General features: G+C 45.0%; 2 protein-coding genes across 2 annotated transcripts; one reads left to right on the top strand and one right to left on the bottom strand.

Moving 5' to 3' along the window:
• Positions 1-764: 764 nt before the first annotated feature.
• On the top strand, positions 765-6,179 carry LOC115321600 (the record flags this gene model as incomplete). The annotated part of the gene is made up of 7 exons (XM_040214581.3): positions 765-1,031; positions 1,547-1,711; positions 2,286-2,472; positions 4,674-4,913; positions 4,984-5,155; positions 5,212-5,357; positions 6,007-6,179. Coding segments are annotated over 7 exons (1,350 nt in total), but the record flags the coding sequence as incomplete, so codon positions are not given.
• A 13,952-nt stretch (positions 6,180-20,131) lies between these two features.
• Positions 20,132-23,224, bottom strand: LOC115321617 (P2X purinoceptor 7-like). The gene is made up of 3 exons (XM_040214569.2): positions 22,890-23,224; positions 21,300-21,524; positions 20,132-20,515 (listed from the first exon to the last, which is right to left on the bottom strand). Exons 1-3 carry the CDS (start codon positions 23,135-23,137, stop codon positions 20,362-20,364), a joined length of 627 nt encoding a protein of 208 aa, XP_040070503.1. The 5' UTR covers positions 23,138-23,224; the 3' UTR covers positions 20,132-20,361.
• Positions 23,225-24,126: the final 902 nt, after the last annotated feature.

The raw sequence follows: 24,126 nt of genomic DNA, 5'->3' as shown, positions 1-24,126 counted from the left end.
ATTTACCGAGTTTATTTTTTTCACAAACTTCAGATAGAAAGTGCTGTTTCTTAAACACTCCATCAAGTGTTGTCACACCCTTACTGCTTTTGATGGAATGTCTAAGCCAGATGATTTTTAATTGCATATCAAAAAATATTTACCATGAAAGTTATATATGGATTGGCGGAAGCCAAGATACCTGTTGACGTATACATGAAGATATTACTTGAGCAATTCTAGAGATGTACTTCTAGAATTCATGGGATGTCATGAGAGTTTCTTTATTAGAAGCTTTGGCACAATTTCTGAAATGTTCCAAGTAGCCGCCAATTCAATATTAAATTCAAATATGTGCATTTTATTGTGTAAAGGCATGTTTCTAGAGCTCCACACTGTTCACCAGTTACCCAGGCATGCATCAAACCGCCGTCAAGAACCCGGTTCGTGCAGACGGATGTTTCGGGGACGATGGTCTGGTGTTCTTCACCGTCTCACGGAGACGATGCGCTCGACACTGATCTGGATCTCTCAGATCTGTGTCCACCAAGAGCAGAAGCGGATTCCAGCTACTGTCTGTCAGAGGACAGCTTTGCTAGGTTTGTATGCTCTTGAGCAATAACTGACCGCATCTTCATTCTTGACTGAGCCACTTGTTGAGATGATGTTTGTTTGTGCAACATAGCCCCGAGAAGGAAGCTCCGTCTTTGGTGCATGAGCGGAAGTTCATCGTCTTCGAGTCATGCCTGGACCAGCTACTGGAGACATGTCGCTCCTGTGCTGCCCCCAACACTCACATCGACAAGACCGTCCAGGGTTCAAGCCTTCAGGTGTCTACGCTCTGTCGGAGCGGCCATACAGAGACGTGGTGCAGCCAACCTGTCATCAGGCGGAAGCCAGTTGGCAACATCCTGGTGGCTGCTGCAATCCTCTTCACGGGCTGCAGCATCAAGAAGGCCCTGCGGATGCTCAGTAGCATGGGCATCGCCTGTTTCTGCTACAAGACCTTCTTTATTATTCAGAAGGCCTTTCTGCTCCCGGCAATCGAGAAGGTATATTGAAGAAAAAGTATTCAGGCCATGCAGAGCTATAAAGCTAAAACACAACACAAAATATTATGATGGCAGTATATACTTTAGAACTGAGAATTTATTTATATCAGAAAAAAAAGAGTCAATATCTTCGCTCAAACAGCTGTGAAAAGTGCCATTTCCAAACTAGGCTGCCTTTATATGCTGATCCTTTTCAATCACGAGGGCAGTCGGTAGGGTGGCCCTATTTTCTTCTTTGGGGTATTTTAATGGCATGCTCAAAATGTGAAGAGCTGAGTGATTAATCAAATGTCTATTTCATTTCATTTGACCCCTCTTGTAGAGCAAGTAGTAACAGAAATGGCATTTGTACTGTTCATCTGTGTTTCCTTGGGTATAGCAACGAAAATAACTTGGCCATAATTGAAAATTGCGGTCGTGCCAACAAATGGGACAAAAAAGACATTGGTTTATGTCTTCATGCCTTTGTTGCAAACCCAGTTTCATTGTAGGAATCCTTCATTTTACATAACCAGGTGTGGAACAAGCACCAGCTGGAGCTGGTCTCGGCCGCAGCAGGAAGGCAGCTGGTCATCGCTGGGGATGGGAGAGCGGACTCGCCTGGCCACTCCGCCAAGTATGGTACATACACCATGCTTGACGTCGAGGACAACAAGGTTCTCCATGTTGAAACCGTCCAGGTTTGTACTGAAATCCTGAGTGCCTGAAGCACACGCTGTAGTGTTTGCCACTTAATAAAGTAATGCAGGGCTGCTCAATTAACATGCAGTGTGAGATTTATTTGCATATTTTGTCGTAATCGTCGCACCTACATATTCAAGCTCCAGTGTGCACTTTTGGCGGCAATATGAGCTGGCACAGCTTACTGCCAGCCGAAGGGGGTAAAATGCTGCGTGAAGTGCCTCAGCATGCATTCCGACTACTGCATCCTGAACGCCTCTGTGCGAGATCATATTGCCGTTCCTGAAGCACATTTTTGCTGCATAATGAAGAAAAGTGTCGTGCCCATCCCTGCTTCTAGAGGGATCGACAAATAATTTCAATATATCAACTTCATAAAAAAATATTGCACTAAGGACAAGACGAAGATAAGAACAGTACAAGCTTTCGTCCTGTTCATATTTTTGTCCTCTCCTTTTTCTAATTGTTCTCACAATGTTTATCCAGCTAGCCCAAAAGTTAACTTTTTATACTAACATGAGTCTCATGTTTACTTCATTTGTACATTATAATGTTCTCCCCATTTCGTTTCAGAGCAATGAAACGGGTGGCAGCTACCACATGGAGTTGGAGGGCCTTAGAAGGTCTCTAGACATTTTCGAGGCCCACTCTCTCGTAGTGGCAGTGCTTGTGACAGACAGGCACCCCCAGCTGAGTGCTTGGTTGGAACGGGAGCACCCGGACATCTGCCACCTCTTTGACTGCTGGCACGTTGCAAAAGGTAGATTTATAAAAGTTATACCAGCTCCTAAAAGTTCCACTATTGCTACCTTGAGCCAACCAAGTCTAATAAGCCTTCCTCTTTCTTTGGATTGCAAACTAGAAGACCTGCACTGCGAATGAGTATGTCCATCAACACTATAGTCTGTTTCATACTTAGCGTGCAACGCTTTCAAAGCTACTGGCGCAAGCGTGGGGCTTGATATCGTTAATCATTTGCACGCGATCTCGCGCAAACAAAACCATAGATGAAGCCACGCGCTCGCGCCAGTAGCTTTAACAGCGTTGCACGCTAAGTATGAAACAGAGTATAGATGTTAGTTTCTGCTTCTTAGATCTCTTGGTTAAACCCCTTACCAACCTGTTTCTTTGAATGGTTAGGTATTTTGCAAAGGAGCTGGCTCCTGTTATGAATCCCATGAAACAAGGTTGCGCAGCAGTTCTCAAACTCCAGGGAATGCAACAGATTGTCTTTAGGGGGAGGGTGGGGTGGGGCAGCTGAGGATGTTTAGAATGTGAGGCAGTTCAAACGCTCTGTAGAGAAGAAAAGAAATCAAATGCCCAATTGGTTTGGAGAAAGCATATGTGTTGAAAAGCTCCGGTTGTCGTAATGGCCAGAAGTGCTTGGTGGTCTAGGCCAACTCGTCGGCGGCCCATTCGTCAAAGAGGCCAATTCGTCATAGGGCAACTCGTTGAAGCGACCAACCGGTTTGCAATGTTTCAAAGGCAAAATATATAAATTATGTCCTGAAATTTGAAAACGAATCCTGCCCTACAGCAGTCCGTAACATCGCCGCACGGTAATTTGACTATTAGTGTGCTCTGTCCCGTTTAAGAAAACTTACCGCTTTCATGGTGCAGCGGGGGACGATCACCACGTCGCGCGTGCCTCACTGGGGCAGGTGTTAACCTACCCGGCTCACCTGTTCGCACAGCGACAGTCTGCGTCGGTTCATTACAAAAATATTAAAGAAAAGTAACAAAAATATGACCCCAAAATGAACATTTCTCAACTTGTCTCAAGGTACTGTCCTGTCTTTGCCTTCTTGTGACTTTTTTTGCAGTCTTGTAACCTAAGAATGGAGGTAAAAAGATAGAAACTACAAACTTTTACTTCGGGCGGTCATTCGACCCATTCGAAGAATTGCCCTATTACGAATTGGCCTATTTGATGAATTGGTTGTCAACGAGGAGGAGGAGGAAAACTTTATTCAAAAGCTCAGGTCCGAGCCGTCTTAATCGTTCGTACTGGAGGAGGAATCGTCTTCTACGACTCGGGAGTTGGCCAGATCTCGTGCTTGGTTTTATGACTCACTCCAAATGACTGACCCTACTTTCAATGCAACCCTTAAGACATTCATGGAATATTTCTGTCATTACAGTCACTGACCGATTTTTCGGACTTTTCAGGGACCGAAAAAGTGTTCCAATAATAGAGCAGTTCGAATAATCAGCAGATTAAAAATCTTGCCTTTGTTACGTCTATGCAGGTTAAAAAAAGCCATAAAGAATGCTTTGCTTCAGGTTACGCCAGCGTGCCTTGTTTCAGTTTATGCGTTTGCTTTCGGCCACTTTCTTTTAGCTTGAGAATTGCTGCCTTCTTTTCTAGCGTTATGGTCGAGTACTTTCCGCGCTTCTTAACGACACTTTGCGGCGGCGAAAGAACAGATGGGGCCACGATGTCCAAGCCAGCGTAGTCCAAAAGCATGATTCACCGAGACGAGATGAGAGGCGTAAATCCACGACTGCAATGGCGAACGAACAAAGCGAAATGGTAACCATGATGATGACAGTGAAGCACAGCTAGAGAAAACAAAAAGCCGTATAGCATCACCTAGCGGTAGGACTTAGCAGTACTCAAGTAGTGCTGCCAAACCAAAGCCAATCCATGTACAGCCAACATAGAATCTAAAATTTGCTAGGTGGTGTTTCCCGCTGGTCGCTCACAATGATAACTTTTCGACTTCAAGCTGTCTGAAACACTGATCATGAGCATGCTCTATTTCTATCGGGTTGGTCATGGTTCCTCCTTTAGGTCCGAATTATCGGCGTCTGAAAAATTGATCAGCGGCTGTATTACAGAATACCTTAAAATATGTATGACAGGTGCCATCTGGTACTGGCTTTTGAAAAGAGCATACCAGCTCTTCCATAGTCAGTCTGAACACTTATTTTTATTGTGTGTACAATGACCAATTTCAGCCATCAAGAAGAAGCTGGTTGCAGCTGGGAAGTCGCGGCATTCCGAGGACCTCAGCAGCTGGACCAAGTCGGTGGTGAACCACCTCTACTGGTCTGCAGGCTCAAGTGCTGAGGACCAAGACCTGATCCTGCCCAAGTGGTGCTCCCTGGTGGCTCATGTGGCAAATGTCCACACACACCTGGACCCTCTCTTTCCGGAGTGCCAGCACAAAGAGCTCAACAAGAAGTGGCTACTGGAAGGTAAGGACATATTTGTGAGTCTTCATAATACAGTGGCCGCATATTACCATGCCTCATATTTTTGTTGTAGGTTCTCCCGCACACCAGAAACTTAAGGAGATTGTGTTGTCAAAGCACCTTCTGCGGGACATTCCCAGCCTCTCACCATCAGCACAAACTTTTGCCACGGAGTGCTTTCATAGCACTTTGTTGAACTTCGCACCAAAGCTGGTGCACTTTGGGTTCCGGAGCATGACGGCAAGGTGTGTAGGGAGGTCAGTCATTTTCTCTTGGTTTCTTAAATGCATCTACTTGCCAGGACCTACCTGACAGCCTTGCACTACAATGAAAATGCAGCGAGGCCCCAGGCGACAACGAAAGAAGGCGAAAAAAGATGGGCGGTGAAGTATCCGAAAGCAAGGAAGGAGGCCGTTGCTGCTAAGCTCAAGGGACCCTGCACCTATGGTATATAGCAGTGCTCATACACTGATCAGCCAGAACGTTGTGACCACCTACCAAAAACTGTGTTGATTCACATTTGGATGCAAAATAGTTGCAAGGATCGTCTGCGGTGGAGACCCATATCGAACATTCTGATAAACTGGGCTCAGAAACACTTGCATTGTGACCTGCATCATATCTAGCTGTCAGCAGACCCACAGGTAACGGCCTATTTTGGTTCAACAAGCGGAAAAAGTATTCACCGTCCACATTTTGTGATGCGTGAACAGGCAATGCTTTGGCATCTACTAACAGTTTTACCTCCCACTCTTGATCTGTAGTAACCGCAGCAGCTCGCGAACACGCGGTGATTTTTGCAGTTTCCGAGATACTTGTTCCAAGCTTCCAGACCATCACGATCTGCCCTTTGTCGAAGTAAGCTACATCAGCAGCATTTCGTTATACATACACGCATTGTCAACAAAATTATCCCTCTATATCTCTCTGCACCCATTAACTACCATCTGCGTTAGCAGGTGGTAGATAATGCGGATGCCACTTCAGCAAGGCACACTCAGTCACACAGTGTAAGGGTGGTCAAAATGTTTTTGCTGATCAATGTATTTGTTTATTACTAGTGCGAAATCTTACATCTTTGGGTATCTCATTGCAGAGTACGTGGGGGAGCTGATGGATGCTGTGCTTGACATCTCCACCGTCATGCCCTCGTACAAGGCCGCTGCAGCTCACTACTGCCGGGACGCTCCTCCCTTTCTCTCCAGTGCCTATGAGCGTGCGGACAAACGAGCACTGGCAGAGAACCACTATTCGAGGTTCAATTCCTAGGTGGTTGGTGTCGTAGCCGTGGATGAAAAACCCTTGACACTCGGTGTGGCTCTGTGTGATAGGAGAGCCAGGTTTATGTCCCTCGAGTTCTTCAGGAGTCGTTTCGCTGTCTGGATTGCATGCTGTGTCATGCCATTGCTCTGAGCGTAGTACGGACTTGAGGTTATGTGGTTTGCTTCCAAACATTCCACTAGATGCTTGAATTTGGCTGAGGCAAACTGAGGACCGTTATCCATGCGTACAGTTCTTGGCACGCCGAACCGTGCAAAGATTGGTTCGAAGACCTGAGCGATGTCTTTTGTTGTAGTGGCCTTTAGTTGCTCCACCTCAAGAACCTGGAGTAGTAGTCCACAACTACTGTGTAGTCTCTCCCTTCCAGTTTGAAGGGGTTCATGCCAATAGTGTCCCATGGGTTTTCAGGCAAAGGCATCAACAGCAGGGGCTCAATTGGTGGCTTTCGATGTTATTGGCAGACACAGCATCTTTCTACGAAGTCTTGTACCAGTGTTCTAATACTGGGCTACCACACCAATGGTCTTGCTCTTGCGAGACATCGACTTGTGCCCCATGAAGGTGTGGCCAGCATGTAGTCTTTCTAACACCTCAAGCCTCAGGCTTGGTGAGATGACAAGTCTGTCGCCCTTGAAGAAAAGACCGTCGACCATGGAAAGTTCACTCGCAATCTCTGCGAAGCACCTTAGTTCAGGTCGGCCATGACGAGGTGCACAAGGTAGCCACTCTGGCAAGTGTTAGGTCTGCTTGGATGCCTGCCCTGATTCTGTCCAGCATTTGGTTTTACGCCGGCAGCTGTTGAAGTGTCAACTCCTTGTAGTCTTATACTGCGCACTCAAGGTCTCTTTCGTCATCCTTGACTGGATTTTTTGTGGCTTTCGGGACAGCAAATCAGCAGTGTACAACTCGTTTCCTGGAGTGTGTGACATAGGGTAGTCGTATGCGCATCCGAAAGCGTTGAAGCCGGGGACTCGGCTCATCTAGCCGCTTGATCGTGGGCAGCGTGCACGAGGGGCTTGCGATCCGTTTCTACATGGAATCCAAGGAGGAACTTGCGGAGGTGTTTACATGCCCATGTGATGGCTAACACCTCCTTTTCGATTTGGGCATATCGTTCTGTTTTGGAGAGTGAACGTGATGCATACGCCACTGGTGACAGCCTGTCCCTGCCTGCTGCAGCAGAACAGCTCCTAGCACGTAAGATGAAGCATCGACTGAGACAGTATGCGGCTGCTGGGAGTCGTAGTGGACGAGAACTGGTGTTGCGTTCAGTGCCTGCTTGATCCAGTTGAAGCTTTGTTGCTGAGCTGGATCCCAAAGCCACTCTGCATCTTGGTGCATCAGGTCCATCAGCGGTTTTGTCATGTCCGCCAGACCTGGAAAGAACTTTGCTAGGTGATTTGTCGAGCCCAGTGAGGACCTCACTTCGGACAAGTCTGATGGTGGGTCGAGTTGAGTGATGGCTTCCACCTTGCTAGGATCAGCACCGAAACCTTCTGCAGATACCACATGTCCTAGGAACTTGACCCTGCTTTGACGAAAGGTGCATTTGTTGATGTTGAGGGTCACTCCTGCTGCTTCCAGCTGGCTCAGCACCTTGTATAGATTCTTGTGTTCCTCCATCGTTCGCAGGAAACAATGACGTCAGCTTGTAAACATGCCAGACCGTCCTGTCCTTCGAGCACTCGAAGCGTCTCTCATTGGTACAGCTCTGGTGCTGTCGATATTCCGAAAGGCAGTCTCTGGATAAAGGTTGTGTACTCGCGAGATTGTTCAGCGAGGGGCACCTGCCAGTACCCGGCTCGAGCATCTAGGCAGCTGAACACTTGCACACCGGCTAGTTTGGCGAGGCACTTGTCGACTGTTGGCATCACCATTCCTTCACGAACCGCCTTTTGGTTCAGTTGACCGTAGTTGACACAAACTCTCAGCTCACTGCTCTTTTTCTTGGGGAGGGGAGGGGGACTATAGAAAAGCACCACCCTGTTGGTTTTTCCACCTTCTGGATGACCCCTATGGCTTGCATCCTTTCCAATTCCTTCTCTACATGTGGGAGCAGTGGAAGAGGAACTTGCCTTGGATATGCGACGGCGTAGGGCTTGGCATCGTTCTTCACTTTGATGCGGTATTCAGTCTTCATAAGTCCGAATCCGGATGTCAACCTAGCATAGTGATCCAGAAGATCGGAGATATCGCTTGATCACGCACGTCTCCCTAAGCTCGAGTGGGCACTGTATAATGCCAAGAGACTCCACTGCTGGTCGGCTTAGCAATGCCTCTCTCCAGCCTTCGATGACATTGTCTTGTGTGCTTGCACCACGCCGGTCGATTGTGGCTTTGAAGTACCCCACTGTCGCATTTGGCGTTTGGGCCAGTCAGTGTCAGTGTTGAGGTCTTTAGGGGTCCCATGGTCTCCTTGTTGTAGTCGTGAAGTGCAATGGCAGTTACGTCTGGACTGGTGTTGACCTTGATTGTGGCAGGCGAGCCGTTGACATCGACAGTGACTCCCCATGGTTCCGTGGTTGACCGGGTTTTGACCTCACCAAGGTAAACTTCCTCGACACCCTTGCTGCGCTCTGAGAAGCGTGTCGATGTTTCATGCCAGCCTTTTTGTGACAGGCACACTGATGCGAAGTGGTCCGTTTTCCTGCAGTGGTTGCATGTCTTGTTTGAAGTCGGGCAATGCGCTATCGTGTGGTCGCGTGCGCCGCCGCATCACCTGCAGTGTCCTGCTTCGGTCTTGTTCTTGTGCTGGTGCAATGCTCGCATGGGCGGTTTTCTTGCTTGTGGCAATAGACTACTTCCATAAAGCCCTACATGCAACACGGCGCGCGTTGCGCTCTGGGAACTAGTTGGCCAGCCAAAGAGGAGGGTGGCATGGTTTCGGTTTCGATCGACACGTCGGCAAGAGATTATACACAGAGCGTGGACTATTAACGGCCGTTATCTCATGTTTTCTGGTCCCGAGAGTGTCATTTGTGGTTTCTAAACTAATCTAAATGGCCAGACCTCGAAGCTATAGACAAGCCCGAGACGTATAGCTTGTCTTAACTTATGCTTGTTGTATTTTTGTATTTGAGCCTTTCTGTTAGCGTTCCAATCGAGGTATGTGGACGAGCCACTGCTGGAAATCTCGACGCTGCATAGCTCGGGGATCTTGCTTGTTTACGAATCAACAAGTTCTAGCAACCAATAAGTATGCGTACATCGAGCTCGCGCCTTTATATTAGTGTTGTTGATCAGGAAGTTTGTTTGTTTCGTGCGTCCATAGATGAAATATCCCTTTTTGCAATTACTGTTTTTCTTAATACGCCTGAGTACACGAGGTAAAACTCGGAGGCGCCATTGAAAAGCTCAATTTTAACACACTTATCTCTTATCTGTACCGACCCGCAGCATTGCGCGAAGTGAGGTCCCCACCCGCTTGCATTCCACTAATGTTCAACATGGCGTATGTGCATAAAGTTATTCTGCCAATCATATAGGCACATTCGCACATACAGACCGTTTTTAGAAAGCAAAAGTCGAGCACTTGTGTGAAGAATGTCGCACCGTTCGCCAAGAGTGTGCCGGACGGGCATGAACCCCTATGCGGTGCGCCAAACGAACGAAATTATTCAAAGCGCGTTTGACGATTGCTAATGGCCATAATATTTGTTATGTGTTTGCTTTCTTCCTGCCTGAGTATGTCGAGATAATTTCAGACACATCGTTCAGGCACAGATCTTGGGCGTCAGTAAAAGCTCGTCCAAAAAGGTTTAGCGAGGAGTAGGGGTCGCTTGTTGGGGCCTCCGTCGTAGCTAGCCGATCTCAGCGTTTGCGAAAACTTAATCTTCTATCAGCATAAAATTTGAGTGGGAGATATATGATGACACGGGGAAGACATCATAGTAACTTTTGTACAGTAGTGAGGTCGAATTTATTGCGTTTCCTTAAAAGTTCATGCGTCAACGCTGGGCTCAACTTTGATACTCCTGTGAGAATGCGGCTTGCTTTTTGCCTAGTGAAATAACAAGAAGCGGACGTTTGGCAAACAAAATAGGTGAAAGGCTCCAGATAAACAAATTTCAGTTCTAGTTTACTGGTACTAGACGGGATTATTGAAATCGAACTCAAAGATGCACTCATGGGGTGAGGTGACTAAGCCACGTCTTACTATACGTTTGCATACGCACTCATAATATTCAGTGTTTCGGGAACCAAGAAAAATGCCCCGGTCTTCGTTTTGTATCGCTCGAGAATGAGTGTATTGTACGTTCGTGAAAAGTCAGATAATCGAAAACGCAAGCAGTGCGTTTGGTCCCGGCGTGATAGCATGAGATAAAGCTGCTCAGTCGAAATCGAAACTGAGTGGCCAACTAGTTCCCAGAGTGCACTGCGTGGTATTTTGCCGCAATGGGGCGCGTCGGTTTTGGAAGAAGTCCATTCTTCCTGACTTCATCGGCCGCCGGGGTCGCTTGTTCGCTTCTGCGTATCTCTTTTTGTTGCTGCTTGACCACCTTGGAATTATGCCCCGTCGAGATGGCGGTTCGAATGTCAGTTCCGAGGTCAGCTAAAGTATTTCGCTCAGCTTGACGTCGATGAGTCCAATGACGAGTCAATCCCTGATCAATTCTTTTTTCAGTTCCCCGTATTCGCACGTTTCATCCATCTTATAGAGATCCGTAACAAAGGCAGTGCCTTTGTTACGGTTTCACGTGCCTCTTGTTTTCGGCTGTTGAACTTCGCCCACTCGTAGGTCACATCAGGACAGGGTAGAGACGCCTTGAAGACGACTGCACTTTCCACTACAGTCGGACTGGTTTTAGGGCCCACCTGGGGGCATAGGGTAGCTTCCTAACGGTTTACACGGACACACGGACGTGTTGGAGAAACAGAGCCAAGTAGACCCAAGAATAGTCGTCGCCATTGCTGTGAAAAAGGCAAAAAGGCAGTCGAATGCATTTTTGCCTTTAGTATTGAAAAGTGCCGTTGTCTTTCAAGGCGTCTCTGTACCCTGGCATGCACTATCCTTTTGGTTAGCTTACATATGTTGATTCAGGCTCTCGCACAAACTGCCGTTGACCAAAAGTCCGCATTGGAATTACAGTGCCAGGCTTTACTAAGGGTTTTCTGACTAATAGGTAAGCATCAGGTAGCACCAACTGTGGCAGCCTACCACCAATTAGACATTCCTTTTTGAGATTGGGACTTTTGTTCGTCATTAGTTTGTTAGTCTAATAGACCTTTTCATCCCGGTAGTTGTCTGACCGGCAGATAGTCTAACCGGCAGATAGAAGGTGCTGATGCACTCGTTGCAATTAGGTTGCTTCAATTTGTTTGATTTCGGTTTCACTGTGCATGCGGCTGTGTGATTTCGGTTTCCATGTGATTTTGTTTCTGTTTTATGTCATTTTCGCTTAATTTTGTGAAACAAATCTGTCCCTTGCAGCCCACAACCAATGAAACAGTGGTACTGAGCCACTTTGACAACCACTAAGTGGTTTTTAGCCTCAATTGCAGGCATTTTTACTAACACCTTTGACACATCTGATTATCTCCATCATTAATTTTGGCTAGGTTCGGTGGCGAAGCGACTGAACTGATGCACAGTGAGGATTCAAGTCTATGGTCGTATTCAATGACACTAGTTTGCAGAAAAATTAACTACTGAAGAGAACAATGCATCATTGCATAGTGAAGAAGCAGGTCCACAACCCATTTAACAATATACTGAATTGTGAAGAACAGATGCACTTGCAAGTTCACTGCTCACTGTTTAGTTTTCGTGGACATCAACTGTCTGAGAACTTCGCAGACTGGAAAGTCTCGTATAGTGACGCAGGTAATCTATAGAAGGAAGTGATATTGTTTCTGTCTGTTTCGGACATTTCTTTCATTGTCAGCCCTGCTAAAGTACTCATTAACAGCATATCAGGATATTGGCCTTAGGAAATACAAATTCGCTTAGGGTGTACTCGAGGTATGATATAAGTGAAAAACTCGTCAAGTTACACCTGATAGCTGGCTTCCGTAAAATAAAATTAAAAGGCACAATAGAAGAGACATCAGAAAGTTTGACAAATGTCGAACACAAGGCAACATGCCACTTCATGAACCTGTGTAGATCAATGTTTACTTGTTTGAACAGACGTGCTTGATGCAGTCAACTATCATTAAATCAAACTCCAGGAAGCCACAGATCTGTTTGAAATATCAGAAGTCTAAATTATCAGAAATTCATTGAAATATGATGCAGCAAAGTAGCAGTTTGTTATAGGAATAGCTGCACATTCTAAGCAGATTTGTTTTACTCTCCTATACACAGGCCTACTTATAAGCAGCTGCACATAAATCATTGGTGAAGTTCAAAGGGAAAAGTGTTTTTGACTCAAGATTTTCTAACTGAATATTGAATAGCCTCTCCAAGCCTTTTACTTCGATTTGAAATGACAGATTTGGCCATATTGAATGGGTTAAAGCAGCGCAAAAAAGACGAAGGACCAGTAAAAGGAAACACACAGACACAGCACTGTGTCTGTGTATTTCTTTTTATTTCCTGTGACGTATTTCCTGTGTTATATTACGCCTGGCATCACCTCGCTACTCGGAGTGAGCACGGGGGCACCGCCATCATGCAAACAACTCATGGAACGCTCTTCTTGTTCGTACAGGTTGGTACAACCCCTTCACTACACGCAAAACGATCTAGCGTCGTTTTTTTGCTGGTGTTCCCGTGCTCAAAAGTGCTGCTTGTTACCTTGTATGAGTGTGTTGACGTCATTAGTCTGCTTCTACTAACTTCCGGGGATGTGGAAACTAACCCAGGCCCAATGAGTGACAGCCAGCTAAAACTGTTTAACGAAATGCATGGAATGCTGGTCGATCTTAATACACGATCGGTACAAATTCAAGAATCCCAATCAGGAATCCTCTCATCCATCAACGAAATTAAACAAAACCAGGAATCACTGCGTGCTACTGTAGCTGATATGAACTTGAGACTCGTCACAGTGGAATCCAATGCCTTAAATGTAGAGCAGCTTAAAGCCGCGGTAGTCGAGGTGAGAGGTGTTGCTAATAACGCACAAAAGGAAAACCGCGTCTTGCAGGCACGGCTTGACGAGGCGGAAGACCAATCTCGTCGAGATAACTTAATATTTTTTGGGGTTAGCGACACCGTATCTGAGACGTGGGCGCAGACTGAAGCACGAATTTTGAGTATTTTTCAAACATCACTCAATGTACAAATCACGGGTGACTCGATTGTTCGTGCTCATCGGCTAGGAAACTTTACACAAAACAAATGCCGACCAATCATTGTAAAGTTTGCGTCATTCAAACTAAGAGATCAAATACTACTCGCTAGAACTGGATTAAAAGCACTCCGTATCTCAGTCAGCGAGGATTTCTCGCTCGCCACACGTAATGCCAGAAAGCAGTTAATTGAATTTGGTAAAGCAAACGGAGGTGTATTTAAACTACGCTACAACAAATTGCATATTAATAACAAGTGTTACGCGATCGATCAAACAACTAAAGAAATTTATGAGCTAGGTCCTTCTCGACTGTCTGCAGCCCCCAACGCGCAGCCAACCGCCCCTCAATCACCGTCATCATTTGCTCGGAGTTCTAATCAGGCGCCCTCGCCGATATAGGATCTGTCGAGGGGTAGGGCATGCGTGTCACGGTCTTCGGATATTTCTGTTGTTTTCACCAACATAAGAAGTGTCCTGAAAAAACGCGACGAATTGTGTTCCATTGTAGATACCACCGATGCTGATGTCATTGTACTAACCGAAACGTGGCTTTCCGGGAAAATACAAAACTGTGAACTGTTCGATGGAAACAAAACGTTCAATGTTTACAGACATGATAGACAGGAAAGATGTGGCGGTGGAGTGTTAATTGCAATCGCTGATCATATCAAATCCTTTTCTGTGGACGTTATATGCGAGTTGGAAATAACGTGGGTTGGCCTGCTTGTTAACCATAAGAAGTGGATTATGGGAGTTTGTTATCGGCCACCCTCGTATTCGTTGCCATTTGTCGAAGCGTTACATAATACACTTAACACCATTATGGTGCGTTTTCCGGGTGCTCCAATTTTTCTTCTCGGCGACTTCAATTTCCCATCTATATCATGGTCAAACGACGTTCCTTGTGTAAATGTACATTCTGAGGAATGTATTTCGTTTATTAACCTATGTCTAGATTTTAGCCTTTCACAACTTGTTCTCCATCCCACCAGAGTTACCCAGTCGACAGCCAATGTATTAGACCTCATTTTGACCAATCATCCTGAGTATGCAACTCCCATAACATATCTGCCCGAGATTAGTGATCACAAAGTGCTGCATTTTTCTCTAAAAGCGTCGGCAACGAGACCCACTTTTCAGCCAAAACAAATTCGTGATTACGGAAAGGCCAACTTTGAGCAAATTAATAATGACCTTGCCATTTTCTTGAACCAGTATCTAACAACTTCTTCGGGGCGTTCTGTCGAAGATAACTGGAATATCATAAAGTTGAAATTTATCTCTCTTATCAACAAGCATGTCCCACTAAGAAATATATTCGAAAATACCCAGTCACCATGGTTTACGAAAGCCCTAAAACGGTTATCAAATAAAAAAAAACGCTTATATCGTGCTGCGAAGTTTTCAACGTGTGGGCATCGCTGGGCTGCGTATCAGTTGTCTGCAGAAGTATATAAAAAGGCGATTGCAGATGCGAAATCAATTTTTTTTTCAAATACTCTCCCAAATATGTTAATAAATGACCCCAAAAGGTTTTGGAACACTGTCAGCAAGAAAGACACTTTTTCAATTTTACTCAAAACGTCAAGTAGTGATAGTGCCTCTAGTGATGACTGCGCTAATATACTAAATAATGTGTTTATTGAATCATTTTCCAATATTAGTAACATAAGCTACCCTTCAATTGTGTGTGCCGGTTATTTACCAATGGATGCTATTCTTGTTGACCCTATTGGTATAGTTAAGATTATAGATGGGCTGAAATTGTCTTCTTCTTCAGGAGTGGACGGCATTAATTCAAAATTTCTTAAAAGCACCAAGTTATATTCTTCAATTATTCTTGCTAAATTATTCGAACAGTCACTCCAAGAGGGTGACCTACCCTCGGACTGGAAGGTGGGGAAGGTGGTCCCTATTCCAAAAGCTGGTGACAAACATTCTCCTCATAACTATCGTCCCATTTCGTTAACCAGCATCCCATGTAAACTTCTCGAGCACATCATATTTTCCCATCTTGTAAACTTCCTAGAAATGAATAATTTTTTCACCACAGCTCAGCACGGATTTCGTAAATCATTGTCATGTGAAACTCAGCTTCTATCTTTCACTCACGACATTCATTCTCTCATTGACCAAGGCTCCCAGGTGGACTGCATCTTCTTGGATTTTGCAAAAGCTTTTGATAAAGTGTGTCATAAACTATTACTATTGAAACTTGCTAAACTTAACATTGACCCTAACGTTCTTGCATGGATTCATTCTTTTCTTACTAATCGTTCGCAATTTGTAACAGTCAATAATGAAAACTCTCCACTTGCGTCAGTAAACTCTGGTGTTCCCCAGGGGTCTGTTCTAGGCCCCTTACTATTCTTAATTTATATTAACGACCTACCAGTTAATATGTCATCATCCGTCTGTCTCTATGCCGATGATTGCGTAATATACCGTGAAATCCGAAGTAACCAAGACACGCTCACACTTCAGTCTATATTAACTCTGTGTCTCGTTGGTGTGAGTTGTGGCTAATGAAACTAAACACTAGTAAATGTAAACACATGAGAGTAACCCGTCAGTTTAGTGAGAGTCCTTCTTACTACCTTGATGGCGACTCCTTGGAACAAGTGTCGTCATACAAGTATCTTGGTGTTAACTTAACTTCTAACCTTTCATGGAAACCCCATATAGAATATGTCACTAATCGTACTAACTGCATGCTGGGTTATTTAAAACGGAATTTTTCTTTAGCACCTGTTTCACTTAAATTGGTCCTCTATAAAAGATTAATAAGACCTAAGCTTGAGTATGCAGCATCCATCTGGGATCCCGATCATATTACCCTCATCACTGCTTTAGAATCCATTCAAAATAGATCAGCTCGTTTCATTCTATCGAACTATCACCGCACCGCCAGTGTCTCGTCAATGAAGAATAATTTATCTTTACCATCTCTTTCACTTCGCCGTAAAATTTCACGCTTATGCCTTTTTCATAAAATTTATTTTCATAATCCCCTATTACGCGACCATTTCATAACTCCCCCCTATTACATCTCGCCTCGTGTAGATCACCAGCACAAAGTTGGAGTCCCAAGCTCATTAACCAACACATTTCATTCATCTTTTCTATCACGCACAGCTCAAGAATGGAACCACTTTCCCGGTTTAATTGCTGCCATAACAGACTCTAATCTTTTTCGAAGTGCCATAAATAACCATTTTTGCGCTGATTTCTGACCTGTTTGTTCACTTTTTATTTGTTTTAGTATTGCTGAATTGTTATATTTTCCCTGCCTACGCTCTCCCCCTCTGTAATGCCTTCGGGCCCTGAGGGTACAATAAATAAATAAAATAAATAAATAAATATTGAATGGGTGTTTTAACCCATTCAATATGACCATCAACCAACTCGCCCAACTTTCCACCTTGTGACAGATTTGGCATAAAGCTTAATAAAAAAAGACGCCCAGCTATCCTAATCGAGGGAATTTATAAATCTGCTTGATATATGCAAACATTCTTTCTTTAGTCTACAGTTTAACCCCCTCAAAAAATTTAAAAAAAAGTCAAGCACGAATAATGAAATCAGATTGTGAGGACAGTTCGGCTTGCATTATTGCGGTGGGTCATCGAGTGCACTTCTCATTGAGCACAATGCTAGCCACTGAAAATAAATCTCTTCACCATCGGCAGCGTCGCGTTCGGGCGATTTTCAAGCAGACATTTTTTTCTCAGCGTTGCATATTACGGGCCCCTAGGCACTCTCACGCTCTCTGTGAATTTTTTGTGCGTGAAGTCCCAAGTTTTATATATAAATTAATTAAATTGAACTGGCTCATTTAAGCAAATCATAGAGCACTAAAAAAACTTCAGACATGAACAAAGCATGGTGTAGTTTTTTCTAAGTTGATAAAGCTAGTTTATGTTGCAAATGCAATTAAGAACATCAAACATGTAGGTGTAATAATGTGACGAAACAAATTGCTTGATCCTGACGCACCGCGATGCCTAGATTCAGATAAGATGCACATTAAACGTTTGTTGCCTATCTTTTCCACAAGTGGAAGACTCTTGGAAAAGATAGGGGGCTATAATGTAAAGCAACTGTTATGAATGAAAATGATGATGCTGTCATGAAACGGCTGTTTATGCTAATTGTTTCTGTCACCTTTTTTGTGTCTTATTGTGAATGTTGCGCCGCTATCAGTGAGCAAACCTGAGTTACATTGGCTTTTTAACCTTTGTGCTATCTTAGAATCATATATATACTCAATGTGCGTCAGTGCTAATGTTGATTCCCGTGCGTCATATGGCCTCCTCAAAGGTATCCGGGAGTCAGACGGAGAAAATAGTCAAAATGTGCTACAGAACTTGGCTGTGTAATGTGGTAATGCAATTAAGTAGTAACATATAAATATTGAATGACAATTTCCGAAGTAAAAAAATAATATCCGGTGAAATGCAACGAAAAACGTCAATACAATGCATCCGCCAAGGTGCGGAGGGGAGAGCAGAGCGACAAGTTGAAGCTACCTAATGGCGGCCGCATCATGCGATTCCGAGATGGCAGCACCTATGCGAGGGTGGGCGAAAAGGCCTTTGAAACGAGCATCTAGAATTGGGTTAAGCAAAATTCTACCAAATGTACCTCAGAAAAAAAAGAACCGTCTTTTTACCTCTGCTAAAAAGCTACACGTCGCAGGAAAGTGAAACTACACTGGTTGGGGTAGAACGCAAGTTTGAGAACATGACGTTACTTGAATAAATTAAGGAAAAGAAAAACCAAGCAGGCATCCATCTAAGCCTAATATAGTAAAAATAAGAACTGACATTTATATTGGGTAGAAACTCTTGGCAGCAACAAAGAAAAAGTTTCTTAGTGTCAAGTGTTTCTCACCGATATCAATCCCACATCCGTCCGCAGTGCAAGTTCTTGTTCACACAATATTAGGTTTAGGTAAACAGCAGCTCATAAAACAATTTGGTTTTTCACTTTTAATCTTTGGATCCAAGTAACGTCACATTCTAGCCCAGTCGTTAACGTCGCATTCTCACAGTTTCAGCTTCCTGCGGTGCAGTTGATTTACGCAGTCCGAAAAACAATTCTTTTGTATCAAGAACATTTGTACATTTGCTGTTGTTTATTTGGCTTCATTCTTTCAATATAAGCCAGTATGTCTACACTTGGGGTGTGCTCAGTCAGTCTTAGAAATGGTACTCTTACGCATTATACTACGCTGTACAAGGCTAGTGACATTGCTTCCTTGCGTGTCGAGGGTTTGTTTCTTGTTGATTTACAGTTCCGCTTTGTCCGTGGTTTTATGTTGTTTAGACACTCTTTCAGCCCTTGAATGCAATGTCGAAGGCTGCTGGGAATGTGGCCTTTCTGCAAACAGATTTTGCTGCAGCAGCTCATCACATGTTTAAACAGTAGGCTGGGTCTGTAGGTCGATGTGCTCATATCATGACAAGTGGTGTAGCATATAGGGTGGTAATATACTGGGTGTTTTCGCAACGACTTTCAAAAATCCTAAAAATTGGGGCGTTTGAAAAAATAAAAATAAAATAAACTGTCTTCAAGAACAAACTACCAGCCACGGCGGACGTCGCGAATTGCCAAAAACATACTAATTAGCCAGCTAATAAAAATTTGTTAATTAACTTTTTAATTAGTGGAATTAGACATATGGTTCCAATTAGAAAGTTGCTTGGCGTCATCGAAAACCACTAAATCAGTCATTTTCGGAAAGACTGAGCGCGTGAGAAGAGCAGTAGCGCACTAAAGTTACCACTCGTGGAGCAGGTACAAGGCTGGGGCTAGATAAGAGGCAGAAAAATCGTTTGGGCGGCTTACCGCAACCACTAGCCTTGTACGTGCTCCATGAGTGGCAACTTTTGTGTGCTACTACTCTTCTCGCACCCTCGGTCTTTGTGAAAATGACTGATTAAATGGTTTTCGATAACGCTCAGCAACTTTCCAATTAAAACCCTATGTCTATTTCCACTACTTAAAAAGTTAATTAACAAATCTTAATTACTTAGTTGGCTAATTAGTATGATTTTGGCAATTCCTGACGTCCAGCGTGGCTGGTACTTGGTTCCCGAGAACAGTCTTTTTTTTTCAAATGCCCTAATTTTTTGGATTTTTGGAGTCTTTGCAAAAACACCCGGTATAGTGTTATATGAAAACCTTTCTCATCTGGTAGTTTTACCAGTTGTGGATATTAAATATTGACTGGCGACAAAAGCATGATTTATTAGTCTTGCAATTTCACTAATACCCTCTTTAACATGCCCCCCCCCCCCTATCATTACAATGTTACATGAAACTTTCCCCCTGTTGAGAATAGTGCGTGCTGCAGGTTACCATGTGCCAACCCCTCTAGCAGAGATGTCGTTTTTTCCTTTACCTTTTCTGCAGATTCTGCATTGCCATTTTTCTTATCTGTGACATGGGAGTCTTCCAGTGCATAAGTTGTCCGGTATCCAGACTGTACTAGAAAATCGAGGTCTTATCACATGTGATAATTTTTTTTTAGAAAGTTGAGTTTTGCTGTGAATCGTTTTATGAAGTTAGTACAAATCTGTTTCCAGGTGCCTTTCTGTTCCTGACTGAGCAAAACGTGAAAATTAGTAAAATTTTCTGCAACAATTGGTGATCAAGTATTTGTTGATAACAGACATGGGAAGCGCACTTGAACCGAGTTAATGGGAGGACTTGCAGCAGAACCAGACTCAGTGAGAAAGGTCAAGACGTGTTGCAAGAAGTATATTTTTCAGTACAATACGGAAACGGACCATCTTGTATATTCGACCTACATCACCCTGTTCTGGTTTTGTGTTGTATAATAAATCTGTGTTGATTCCAGGCCGTTTTTGTCTAGCCACATCAGTTATAGCATGATGTACAGGAGTTCTTCATATGGCAGATACCTTTTATTTCTTGAAACCGACATAACTTCCGTCGGTGGATGGGAACTCTCGTCGAATTCGTTGCACGGCGCAGCTGGGCAGTGGCACCCGGTTACCGCGCCCCAGCTTATGGTGAACCCACCAAGTGAATTTCCGGTAGGCAGTGTAGCGGTGCCTCCTAAAATGAGATGATTGCATGAAGTACCAGTCAGTTGCCAGTTCAAGAGAATATAATAGAAACTAACTGCAATTTACAAAAATTTTCTTAATATCTAGTTACATGGTAGCAATATCGATAATGCAGGAAGAAGCATACCTTTGTATTTTTTATTACTTGTCATCACCGAGGTCAATCAGTCATTGGCATTTATAAAAATTTACTTCTCGTTACGCAATTTTGTTATTTTTTCCTTGAGATATCGCACCCAACCATGCTGCAATGATGACCTGTATATGTACCAGTTGCTATCTGTATTATCTGAAATGCTATGAATACAGCGATGGACGAGCTTGAAAGCAAATTTTATTGAATAGTAAACTCTTCATAGATTGTGCATGTTAACACGTGTGTTTTATTTGGTGACAACTATTTTCTGCCATGTTGCAAAAGATAGCGTAGCTGCGATAGTGCTTTAACTGTCAAAGCTAGTTGTGCGATAGCATTTGATTGAGAATAAACACAAAGCCATGTGCTTTTGCAGCAGTGCGTAGCTGAAGCACGGTGGAAGCTACATTTGCCTCGACAATGCAGCACAAAACAGGTGATGCCGAGTACAGTGCAGGCAATACAAGTTACAGAACTCTTCTATGGTGGTTTATCCTTTTATCTTACAAATCCAGAAAAAAAAGGAGCATAAGAAAACTGGAATCATGGAATGTTGATTTCTGAAGGAGAGGCAGTACCAAGTGAGAAAATCATCTTCCTTACATCATGACTTCTGCTAGAATTACAATATACATACTCTTGTGGGCCCCTGTCTCCTGCATCAAGAGGGCAGAAGTACCGGAGCTTGAGGTACTCTAGGTCCAAGATGTCGGTGTTTAGGCAATACAGCTCGAACAAGGGGTGCTTTGTTACACAAGGCACCCCCTGGTCACTGCACATACGCACCACATTGTGCAACTCCCTGCAGCACACCGACTCCTCGACTGTCTGCATTGGTCTGCAGACGCTGCCACAGGAGCACCTGTTAGTACAAAGAGATTTGTTTTTCTATTTATTCACCCTTAGTATTCTCGAGACCTACAAAGTGTGTGGTATGTAGAAATATGTTCGTGAAAAAGTACTAAATTCGCACAACCTTCACAACGTGTGTTCTTTACATCTTTGGTTTGCAAGCACTCACAGTAGATTACATTCCTTCAGGGAAGATTAGTAGCCGAGCATGTTGAACGGAACATGAAATCGCAGAACCAGCTGGGGATGCTGGGCTCTGTCCATCCCTCTCCTGTTCGATCTCGATGAGCATCGTACCGCCGTGTACCGTTACTACATGACATATTGCACTGACGCAATGTCTCGGCTACAGTGTGAAGCACTGTTGCTGCACTACGGCAGGCAGTCTTCAGCGATAAGTGTGAGCGAAGATTCTACCAGAGCGAGCGCGATGCTTTGAGCGGGACCGCTGCGCACGCGCGAAGGGGAAACGTCGTGCAAAACCACCTCGGGCTTGTAGCATGGTAGCACTGGTTACGTACGCACTTGCGGCGGAGCACCCGGGCAGATTGTGTTGCTACATCACGAAAATAAAAAGCGCGAAAGACGAGGACAAGTGGAAGACTACACAGGACAAGGGTTTGTCCCGTCCAGTCTTCCACTTCTCCTTGTCTTTCGCGCTTTTTTATTTTCGTGATGTTTACCCAACTAGGCCAACAAATTATTTCGCTAAAGATGTTGCCTACACTAGGGTGCCTTCATGTGCGCTTTGCTTGGGGTGATGACATCTGGCCATTTTGTTTCGAACGCTTATTTTTATTTTTCGTTCTGAAGCGCGTGAAAGGGCGTGTCCCTGCACGCGCTCGTGGCGCTGACTGTGTTACGGCGACATTTTGTTTCCTGCGATTTCTTTGTATTTTCCCTGTGGGCGCGTGCTGTCGGCATCGGGTACTACAAACGATGGCATCACCCTAAACAGAAGGGCATTGAGGCACACTAGCCTACACGATCCAGCCCTCGCGCGGGGAAAGCTCTTTCGAAGGCCACACGCGCTTTTTGGTTCGAAACTTGCGTTTTTATACATCTTTCAGTCCTTCCATAAAAGCGTTTCGCGACACATTCATTGCCGTGTTCGTGCGTACGTACACTTTTGGATAGCCGCCGTTGCAAGCGTACTTTAGCTACTGATCTTTGTTAACGCGAGCGCTCCTTTGACAAAACCACGTTTCGCAAGCTTACCAACAGAAGTTACACGCTAATACAACGACCTGGTTCAGACAGCGTACTTTCATCATTCATGACAGCGCGGCTAGCGCGCTGTCATTAAATCGTCTCGCTGCTTTATTACACGTGCGCGCGCGAATGCATTCGCGGACTCTTCTGTGACTAGACTCACCAATTCGCCGTGCCGACGCGCCGGGCTGCTGGTGGATGTGGGCTGCCTGGCCAGCCTGGCGTTTCCGGAGAGTCGGACGACTCCTCGTCTGTTGCGGACGACGATGCCGAAGGATCGTAAAGATATGGCTCTAAGCCGAATCGCTTTTCGCTCACCATAGCCACTAGCGATCTGTTGACGTCTTCGTCTTCGCTAATGTCATCGTACCCACTGCCGCTGCCACCACTCTCGCCATGTAGACCCGCCATCGCACACTCAAGGCAGTTGAAGCAGCTCTGACACCTCCGCGCCTCTGCTGGCCCCGCGATATCTCTACAGCCCTTGGGTACTTCGACAAAGCGAGATTGTAACGCGTTGACGCCTCCAAGTGGCAAAACTCGTCACTACGGTACGCTTGGTCGTCCGAGGCACGATGACGTCAAGACGTCTGCCGGATCTCCCGAGATGCATCGTGCTCCTCCATGGCTGATTTTGAAGCGCTCGCCAAAATCGCGGCATTTAGAGCCAAAAATATAGCCATCTGCTCAAAATACGACCGTGCGATTATTCATTACAGGTTTAGCTGATCATATTGAACTCATTTCTTGATGTTTTCTCTATATTTCAAGTTTCGATTCCGTATCCCTTTAAAGCACAAAAGAACATTACCTACCAGGAGGCAAAACAACAGTATTCCTTTCTTGCAAAAGGATCTTTTGCCCAAGCGGTGCTAACGGGACCAGCACCGCGAACAGAATCGAAGGCCACCCAGGTCTCGGCTGAGGTCCTGGCAGTGGCTCTTCAGTCCCCAACCCCCCAGCAGCGGCAGCAGCCTCCTCCGGTTTCTGGAGGGAGCGCGCCAGCTGCTTCCCGACCACGGGACAGGCAGGGAACCCCTCTGTCTGTCCCCACTCCGAGGGCCCCCGCCAGGGAGAAGGAGCGAGAGTCTCGCCCCAACTCACGGGAGAGGACCTCGTCCAAGGAGCGGCGTCGCGCCGCTCCTTCAACAGCTGAGGGGCAGGGACAGATGGAGTTGGGCGACGCTCAGCCCAGCACCTCCACTACTGCTCCTTTGAGTGAGGGCGGTCGTGGCCGGGGAGTCCGGCCCCGTACCTCGACTTTGCCCAGACCTATACAACATGCCTCGTCTCAAGAGGTGGAGGCGAAAGACGAGGCCACCGAGCTTTCCGCTCTTTCGTCCGACCAGGACGACATGAAGTGGGAGACAACCAAATCTAAGAAAAAAACAAAAAAGCCA

Source organism: Ixodes scapularis, unplaced genomic scaffold (assembly GCF_016920785.2).
Source record: "Ixodes scapularis isolate PalLabHiFi unplaced genomic scaffold, ASM1692078v2 PGA_scaffold12__126_contigs__length_90152505, whole genome shotgun sequence".
Lineage (NCBI taxonomy): Eukaryota > Metazoa > Arthropoda > Arachnida > Ixodida > Ixodidae > Ixodes > Ixodes scapularis.
The sequence above is the reverse complement of the archived record's forward strand: the minus strand, read 5'-3'. Positions and strand labels throughout refer to the sequence as shown.

Coding starts and splice junctions, on each gene's coding strand:
- LOC115321617 (XM_040214569.2), bottom strand. CDS start 23,137: ATGGCGGGTCTACATGGCGAGAGTGGTGGCAGCGGCAGTGGGTACGAT. Junction 21,525..22,889: donor CGCGTCGGCACGGCGAATTG/GTGAGTCTAGTC, acceptor TTGTACTAACAG/GTGCTCCTGTGGCAGCGTCT. Junction 20,516..21,299: donor GGAGACAGGGGCCCACAAGA/GTATGTATATTG, acceptor ATCTCATTTTAG/GAGGCACCGCTACACTGCCT.